Raw genomic sequence first — 9,456 nt, 5'->3', positions numbered from 1 at the left:
AGCATGCTTTACAGATAGAGCCACCCATTACTCTAGGTCATTCAGACACAACACATGGAATAAACGTCTATTGCACATAAACTAAATCTTTTGATTTCACCACAGCTAGATTTCCATAACATGGCCCTTCTCTATAATCTTAAAGCGCTTCTTACTTGGTTTCTTCAAACAAAATTGGAAGACTGAGTAATTTATATATTGGAATTTCTAGTCAATTATGCATTAGCAATTCCTTAATGATTATCATACAAGTCAAACTTAGTTGAGCCTGTTCAGTTTCTAAACATACTCTGCTACAGGTTACCTTCTCAAAGAGTTGGAAATTGTTGTGTATTTCCTGAATTCACAAGCCTTATCTCCTCGGATGTCATAGAGCTTGCACTTTCCACATTCATATTATGAGCTGCATTTTCGCTGGAATTAGGGATAAGCAAGTAGGTCAAGTTACAGAAAGTATTAAAAGAAAAAACAACTTCACCAAAAAAGGAACACAAACAGATGTAGAAGCATCTTACAGTAGTCCATTGAAGTTCTGCTTCGGTGGCATGGCCATATCATCTAAGCTTCTGTCAAACATTTCTAGAACTTTTGTTATAGTAGGGCGATACGCAGGTAATACTTGTATGCACCACAAGCCAATCAAGGTCATCTTTCTTGCAATTTCCTCAATGTCACTTGTAACTTCACATGCTTCTAATCCATCATCTTGAGCAAAGTGGTCATAAATCCAATCTGGGAAATACTTTTCGCTGGATTTTTCAGCCAATGATTTCACATTTTTCCTTCCTCCAACCATCTCTAGCAACATCATTCCATAACTATAAACATCTGACTTTGTTGAAACAAGTCCGAAGTTTCGTGAGTGAACTTCTGGAGCAATGAATCCAATTGTTCCTCTAGCACCAACCATTGAAAGCTTGCTCTCCTTGGTACGGCACAGTTTAGCAAGACCAAAATCAGCAATTTTTGGGCAAAAATCCTGATCTAGAAGGATATTTTGAGGCTTAATGTCAAAATGGACGATCCGTGTATTACAGCTATGGTGCAAATATTCCAGTCCACGAGCTATCCCGGTAGCTATTGCATAGAGCCTCTCCCATCCTAAAATTTCTTTTGGATTCTCTGAGTAAATGTATCTATCCAGGGAACCATTGCACATGTACTCATATATAAGAGCTCGTTTTGATCCCTCCAAACAAAATCCAAACAGGCTAACAATATTCACATGAGAGGTCCTACCAATGCTCATAACCTCATTAACAAACTCTTCCCCATTTCCTTTGCAATCATGCAAGAATTTCACAGCAACAAGACGACCATCATGTAGCTTTCCTTCGAAGACCACACCATAACCACCTTTACCAAGCTGCTTATTGCGAGAAGACGTTATCTTCATTACTTCTGAGTAAGTGAATCTCTTTGGAGCAAGGGATCCATAAGATATTATCATGGCCTCGTAATGCCTTTCAGTGGTGCTGCTATTCTTTTTCGAGAGGAGAAACCAGTTCCTTTTCCCCGTCATATACCATATCAGCACATAAATACATGCAAAGAGTAGCGCTGCAGCTGCTGATGTCAAAGCTGAGATTGAAAAAGTAGATGTACCAGGTGTTATAATATGGATATTTAGAGCTCTAAGAACATCGAATGATTTAAATTGAAGTTAATTGGTTCTATGGTTATGGTTTCACATGACCACATGCTTTCAACTCTTTTTTTCACAAAACCACAAGTTCTGTTATAATCTTTCCAGTTTACCAGACAGTCAGTACCAGACCTCCTACTTAGGTTCCTAAGGGGCCGCTTACATGGTGTTTGTTACACATGGACTTGGACCTCACCAATCAGGTTGCTCTTTCCTCTCTCTACATTGTCCCTATTTCTACATACAACTCCCAATTTGGGACACTATGCTCTTCTCATCTTCTGTACGGCTGCTCCACTTCCTGCTTGATCAGGAGCTCTACAAACACCCAAAGCCGTCCAAGAGGTCACCTCCTGGCCATCCCCACTGGGAGCTATACCACTCTGATCTGCATATCCCTCCTCTCCTGCCACGATGTATGACGCCATCCCAAGGCCACTGCTGTTCGTCTAAGAGCGCGCTGGGTCGGACGGCTCCAGGAGGAAGAGGTTGCTAATGGTGCTGGTTTTCAAGGCTAACAACACGTGCTCCAGAATCTCTGACGCTCAACTAAGCACAATCCCCGCAATGAGGAGCTTCACCACCTAGGATCCAACGGGTTATAGGAATGGGTTGAAAAGGTTGAAAGAGTACAAGGCGGCAAAAGTAGGATTTTTTTTTTGTTGAAGATGTAGGTTATTGATCCTAGTTGACTTTTATTATGCACAAACTGAGTGTATTTGTTCCAGTCGAATTATATAGTCAAACTTAAGAAAATATGTATCTTTCTTAACAGAAAAATAGGTATCTTAGAAATCATGGTTTAGGAACTATTGACATTTAAATGATAACATGTGAAAATATGATGCAACTGCTAGCATACCTATTAGGAGAATCTTTGTGCCAGCTCTCTTGCTACCTGGAATATCACACAATATTATTTAGTTTAAAAATCAATGACATCAAATATATTATATTGTTTTTACAAAAATAATAATTAACAGGCTCAATACATAAACACATAAAAAAATGTTCTACGCAATACTGTAAAGAGAATTGACTGCATATCCCACTTCGTTTCAATACTAGTTTGATACAATACTACAGCAAGTTATATGCCCACATAATTTTGGAAAATCCTACTCTGCCAGTTACCATCCTGTATATGTAACTTGTTATCATGAAGACACTCATTCTGAGCACTGGCAAACTAAGTGGAGTATAGCTCTGGCAATCTTATTTTAATGTCACAGACTGATCTAACATCACAAACTGATGACCCACCAAGACACTAGAGTCAAAAGTTGATTTTACATCAATACTGATGTTACCTAAGATCATGTACCAACAACACAACTTGTCGAAAATCTGGAAATAGCGTATTAATATGTAATTATGCAATTCTGAAATTAACATAACTAATGATGGTTGATCAGAAAAGAAGCACACTAGTTTTTTGTTCCCATCAAACTAGGCTGAGCTACTTGTTCTGTCACTAGTTTTGGGTACCCACTTGAAAGTATATATTATGGAAGTTTTAATAATGCAAACAGCTGCCGGCGAGGGCATCAAGTTCTGAAATTTACTATAATGCAAGCAGCTGAGGCTTGAGGCAAGTGGGCCACTTCAAGTGGCCAAGTGCTCCTGATTCTAGACTTTATTTACCGATGAAGATATACAGCATTTAGAGTACTCTATCTTCCAAGGGGAGAGTTGGTCGGGAGGACCCGAACATTGGGGTCCTCCCACTGCTCATACCGGGTGCCTATGAATAATGTCTACTAGTCAATGCCAATGATGGAGCCGCCGCCTCCCTCCCAATCCCCTCCCTTCCGATATGAGCTAGGGCTTCGAGCTGCCGCCGCCCCTCTCTTCGCTGCCGCCAGAGCTCCGCGGGGAAAAGCCTAGACACGGGATGATGGCGGCGGCGGGGCCTTCCTTTGCCGTGGCTTAGGGATGTGGTTGTGGTGGAGATTCACTCAGGTGTCCCGGACATGTGCTTCGGCGGTGCAACGATAAGGGCCCCTCTGCCGTCGATGGTTCACCCAGGCGGAGAGGTGGGGTGGCTCCGGTCGTGTAGTTTCCCGGTGGCTAATGTCACCCATGGGTGTGCTAGATGATGGAGGAGGTCGATCTGGTGGTCCAGCCGGATATGAACGTGAATTTGCCAGCGAAAGCTTGGTTCGCCCTCGGCCAGAACTGACAACGGTGGTGCCAGCGGGTGTGGTTACCTCATTGAAGGCGTTGTGGGACGATCTGTGTTTCTTGTGTGCCCCGGGGGAAACCCGAGATTTAGGCTCTCAGTATCGGATGATGGCGAGGTTCCTGCGTTGTCACCCCCATGGGGGCATCATCTTTGGGGTTGTACACTAGCTGGAGGGACAAGTGTTTGGCTTGGTGGTTGGGCACAAAGTGGAGCGGCATGCCATCTACAGTATCGACAACAGCGAGTCTTGGCGGCAAGATGGAGCGGGGTCTAGGCGGTGGATATACCGTTCGATGGGTCTTTGTAGGAGGCATGCGCTAGTCGGCGTCCTGCTGGCGTCAATGGCAGAAGGATCTGCCAAGATCGATACATTAATTACTCCTGAAGATGGGATTGCGGAAGAAGGCAGCGACGGATTCTACAGCGTGCGCATGCGGTGCATGCTGAGGGTGTGCTAGACCGGTTGGTACTCCCGGCTCGCCGGCGGAGGGCTTGGTGAGGCCACCGGATTTCTTGGTGTGCGTGGCGCCCGGTCAGGGCACATCATCAATCTTGTAGTTAGGGCGACAGTTTTTGCCAGAAAGATGGCTTTGGGTTGATCTATTTATTTATTTTGAAAGATGTTGAATAATGTAATAAAGATGGATGTGTGCATCGCTCTATGGAGAGGCCGCGGTAATAGTCCTTTACGAAAAAAGTCAATGGCACCAATTGGGTATATAAGTAAACACCGACTCTTAAATTGTGACCCATTGACTTGACTCAAAGAGAATGTGATCTAGGAAAAAAATACTGAAGGTGTAGTTCAATGCCATGCATATGCCTAGAATGCAATGGACCGGCGGAATCTCACCTAACATACTAGCTTGCACTAGTTTGGCCAAAACAACTCAAGAACTAGGGGAGAAGCTTAACCACCGGCTGCGATGTTTGGCCATTCTTTGATTTGACTTCTTCACAAACTAGCAAAAAATTGTCTAAGTGGAGTAATCTGGATGAAAAGCTGCTAAGTGGGGTAATTAGCGAAAAAATTACGAAGTAGAAGGGTAAAAACTGAAATTTACTCTAAAAGATACTGCAGTGACGATGGGTCACCGAAAAGCCAAACGATGGCTTCATCAGTGTGTAAATAAAAGTGATGCCTAGTTCGTCCTAGAAATTACTCTTTCGTTCGTCTTAAAGAAGAAAGAATTAACTAGGGTGCAGAGTCGAGTTCGGCGAACTCACCGCAATCTATTGGTCGCACGCCGTCGGAGCAATTGCAGGAAAACCCGGTGCCGTCGTTGGCATAGCTGCACTGCCCGCCGCTTGTCACGCACTTGGTGCAATCGCCTGACGCCACCAACCACTCGAGAAGAAACCCCTGTCTCATGCTGGGGACATAGTCGCTGCCATCAGCGAAACCAAGGACCGGAACCACTGCGACACGACACGATGGAGGGAGCCCGCTTTGTTCACGCTGGTGGTCGCCATACGCCCCACCAAGGCGGTAGAAGGACTCGTCGGCGCAACCCGTGCGGCTGAACCCCGGCGGCGCCACCTGCTGCTGCTGCTTGGTGCAGTTGTAGAGGACGACAACCTCCCTGTTCTTCTTGCTGATGGTGTACGGCCCCAGCCCGAGACCCAGCGAGATATTGAACCACCACGGCGGACAGCCGTCGTCGAGCAGCAGGTTGTTGTCCACGGCGATGAATGAGGAGTTCTCGGTGAAGATTTCAAGGACCTGGTAGCCCCCGAACAAGGAGCGACTGAGGAATGCTTGGCCGCCGTTGCAGTTGATCTGGAAGGACGGGGACCCGCATGGCGGCTGACCTTCATCCTCCAACCAAAACGGGTAAGCCACGATCAGGTTGCCGCATGCATTGGGCGAGCATGTAGCCAAATCTTCCGTGCTAGCCACCGGATGCAATCGAAGCACGAAAGCCAAGAGCAATACTAAGAGCGGGATTATCATATCGTGGATCGTGGATGAGCGGAGCGGGGATTAGACGCGCATGGCGTGAAGATTATACGAATGGCCAGTGCTAAGAAGATGCCAGTGACCGCAACTGGTTCTGACGCGAGCCACGAAAGGGGACACACATCACATGTAGGACAGTTTTCTTGCATTCTTTTGTCTAAGTCCACTTTCATATTTGAAACATGGTCAGCACTTTTTTTTGGGAATCACCCGGCGCAGCACTTTTGATGACGACTTTGTCAAACGTCTAGCATCCTCACTAAATTACTACCGTTGGCGCGCTAAATAATGTGCAATTGAAAAGAAGTGTTAAAAAAAAGTGGCCTGCACGGCTGCACCGGTTCATCGTCCTGCAAATCACATGACTTGCACATATCCTAATCCTGTTGCTTTTAAAACGGGCGACATTGTTATATGGTCAAAAAGAAAAACTTGACTAATGAACATAAGCTTCTACTGTCAAAGTTTGAAGAACTCGTCTCTCATCATGATTCATGAGGCTCTTTTTATTTGATCATCAGAAGCTTAATTTTGAATTCCCCAAAAGGAAGCAAGATCTCGAAAAGATGGTACTGCCTTATGAAGTTATGATGTGTTAATTATTGAGAACCACTCCTTGCTCGCTCAGCAAATTAGTGTCTCTCAAGATGAATTTGTTCCTTCGTGCTCAAAGTGCATTGAACATGAAAATGATAATTCATTGTCTGGATCCCAAATGCTTCTGATATTACTATCTCAAGTCCTTCAAATGGTACTCTGGTTACTAACCCCTCATCCAAGGAAACCACAAATTTTGTGAATAAGAATGACAGGTTGAAGAATTTCCTCGAGACAAAAATGTTCAAAAGTACTGAAAGACAACAAACCCTCCATGATGTTCTCAAGAAACAAATCCTAAAAAGGAAGCCTACAAACGAAGCGATTGGCTTTACGAGGAACATAAAGGCTAATTGTACCAGTGGAAACTTGAGCAATATCCCAAGACCACATGGGTGCTTGGAAGATGGAAGGATGCTGATCCCACACTTCTATATGGTTATGATTGCAAGTATTGTTTTGCCACTGATTAGTGACTATAACTATAAACTATTCAAAAATAAATGTGGTGAAATATTTGCTCGTTACATTAGAAATAAGTGCAGGAGTGGAACTCAAGAGGAGAAAATCGGTACTCAGGAGCTTATTGATAAAAGTCATGTGAATTTTTTTTACCCCATAGGGTGATAAGCAGCAACTCAGCAAGAAATCTTCTCAAGCTCAAGGGCAAAAGTCCTCATATGATTGTAGGTCAGACAATGGGCATCTTGACAAGTCCTGTGAGGGCAATGCGGGTTCTTTCTCATACAAATATGAGTGTTATTGTTCGAACCATTATGCTAGATGCATATAAGTTCGAGACAAAAGACACAACCCGACCGGCCTAGGTAAGGAGGCAACCGGTGTTATTTCCGTGTGTGAGTCTCGCACACTTATATGGTCTGTTACAGGCTAGATCTATGTGCGTACACCCTAGGTCCCGACAGTTGGTTAGTTATTGCCAAAGTAATGCTACACCTACGAGCAAGTTACGGTACTAGCCACTGGGACACGTTACGGTACTAGCCACTGGGACACCCTGTTGAATTGGGGTGGGTGGGGGTGGGGGTGGGAGGGTTAGACGAGTAAAAAACATGAGAAGTCAGCACGTAACCTCAATACGTTAAAATATGGGTTAATTATACTTTTGCCCTCAATGGTGTTCATGTGCTCAGTTTTGTCCTCAGTTGCGAATCGTGCTCAGTTTTGCCCCTAGATTGTGCGCAACTACTATGACGAGGCCAAATGGGTAGTTTTAAGTCAATTCCGTCTATTGGCGTTAGTGGTAGTGGGTCTGGAGCTTACATGGGGGACCGCGTGGACGTGGGTCAGGAGCTTACATGTGTGACCGCGCAACAACGTCCCCAAATCAATCCTAGGGTTCTAACCGGGCCACTAAACGCCAATATGTCCCGTCCGCCGCCTGGCCGTCTTGTGCCGCCGCCACCACCTGCGCCGCCACCAGCTGCGCTACCGCGGCCGCGGCTGTCCTGGTCCACCACTACCTGCTCCTCCCGCCACCTTCCTGCGACGCCACGGGTGCGGCGCCCGCCACCTGCTCGACCCGCGGCATGGCCTCCTTTCGTGCGCCCGGCTGGAGCGCTGATAGGTAGGGGCTGGTGCACACAGAGGAAGTACGACGGTAAACCCAGGGCAAAATGGCGAGCGGCGATGACCCCAGAGTATTTGGCGAGGCAGGCATCGGGCTAGAGATTTGTCGCGTGCACGACTGGGTTCCCGAGGGGTAAGTCATGCCTCCTGTTTAGATTGAGCTTAGTTGTGCATTTCAACAGTCGATTCGAGTTAGTTTGCCCGGTTAATTTAGCTATTGGTGTGCTGATTGCGTCTCTGTTTTTCGTCGGTTAGGATGGAGTTGCGGTTTGCTTTCTCGGTGCACATTAGAAGGGGCCGGTACATGCTGAATGCAAAGAATAAGAAGAAGTTACAAGGTCGTTTCGATTATCTGTTGCCAATGGCTTGTAATTGGAGTTTCAGACAATTTGGGGAGGTAATTTGCAGCCACTATCCTTGGGGTTTGCTTGATGAAGTGGAATACAAATACTACGATGGGAAAAATAAATGGGTGACAGTTAGTAATGATGAAGAGTTGGCCACCATGTTTGCTAGGCATAAGGAGAAAGAGAATTTTCATGTGAGGCTGCAAATTGATATGCTTGAGCAGGCATTTGGACCTAGGATGGTGGGTGCACCTTCTCGGGCAGAACCAAGTCGTTGTAATGGCAGCTCTAGCCAGAACGGTTCAGTTAGTGCATGGCGACGTGGTGGCTCGACAAGCGTGGTGATAACCCACAAGTATAGGGGATCAATTATAGCCCCTTTCGATAAGTAAGAGTGTCGAACCCAACGAGGAGCTAAAGGTAGAACAAATATTCCCTCAAGTTCTATCGACCACCGATACAACTCTACGCACGTTTAACGTTCGCTTTACGTAGAACAAGTATGAAACTAGAAGTACTTTGTAGGTGTTGTTGGATAGGTTTGCAAGAATATAAAGAGCACGTAAATAAAAACTAGGGGCTGTTTAGATGAAGACGCAATAAAGTTAGTATAGCGAGTGTGGAAAAGTGGTGGTAGGAGTTGTGAAATTGTCCCTAAGCAATTGACTTCTTTACTAGACCGATAGCAAGTTTTATGTGGGAGAGGCCACTTCTAGCATGTCATCCCTGATTTGGAATTCTATGCACTTATGATTGGAACTATTAGCAAGCATCTTCAACCACTAACGTTCATTAAGGTAAAACCCAACCATAGCATTAAGATATATTGGTCCCCCTTCAATATCGTATGCATCAATTTCTATGCTAGGTTGAAGCTTCTATCACTCTTGCCCTCCAATATATAGTCCTATGAATATACAACTAACCCTATGGTGTGATCCACGCACGCGCTCATATGATGGGCACCAAAGGACAGCAACATAACCACAAGCAAATTAAACCAATCATAGCAATTCACCAATTACCGATAGGGCTACAAAAATTTACTCACACATCCTAGGATGGTGATGTCTACTACACAACCTTCTTCTTGTAGACGTTGTTGGGCCTCCAAGTGCAGAGGTTTGTAGGA

General features: G+C 45.2%; 2 protein-coding genes across 2 annotated transcripts; both read right to left on the bottom strand.

Moving 5' to 3' along the window:
• Window positions 1-308: 308 nt before the first annotated feature.
• LOC119274570 (LEAF RUST 10 DISEASE-RESISTANCE LOCUS RECEPTOR-LIKE PROTEIN KINASE-like 2.1) lies at window positions 309-2,073 on the bottom strand. Its single transcript, XM_037555284.1, is given in 4 exon segments — window positions 309-414; window positions 516-1,634; window positions 1,870-1,941; window positions 1,943-2,073. Coding segments are annotated over 4 exon segments (1,428 nt in total).
• Window positions 2,074-5,025: 2,952 nt separating this feature from the next.
• On the bottom strand, window positions 5,026-5,784 carry LOC119279201 (LEAF RUST 10 DISEASE-RESISTANCE LOCUS RECEPTOR-LIKE PROTEIN KINASE-like 1.2). The gene has a single exon (XM_037560536.1). The coding sequence runs from the start codon at window positions 5,782-5,784 to the stop codon at window positions 5,026-5,028; it is 759 nt and encodes a 252-aa protein (XP_037416433.1).
• Window positions 5,785-9,456: the final 3,672 nt, after the last annotated feature.

Source organism: Triticum dicoccoides, chromosome 3B (assembly GCF_002162155.2).
Source record: "Triticum dicoccoides isolate Atlit2015 ecotype Zavitan chromosome 3B, WEW_v2.0, whole genome shotgun sequence".
Classification (NCBI taxonomy): Eukaryota; Viridiplantae; Streptophyta; class Magnoliopsida; order Poales; family Poaceae; genus Triticum; species Triticum dicoccoides.
The sequence above is the reverse complement of the archived record's forward strand: the minus strand, read 5'-3'. Positions and strand labels throughout refer to the sequence as shown.

Bases quoted from the DNA above. Each gene is read 5' to 3' on its own strand.
- LOC119279201 (XM_037560536.1), bottom strand. From the start codon at position 5,784: ATGATAATCCCGCTCTTAGTATTGCTCTTGGCTTTCGTGCTTCGATTG.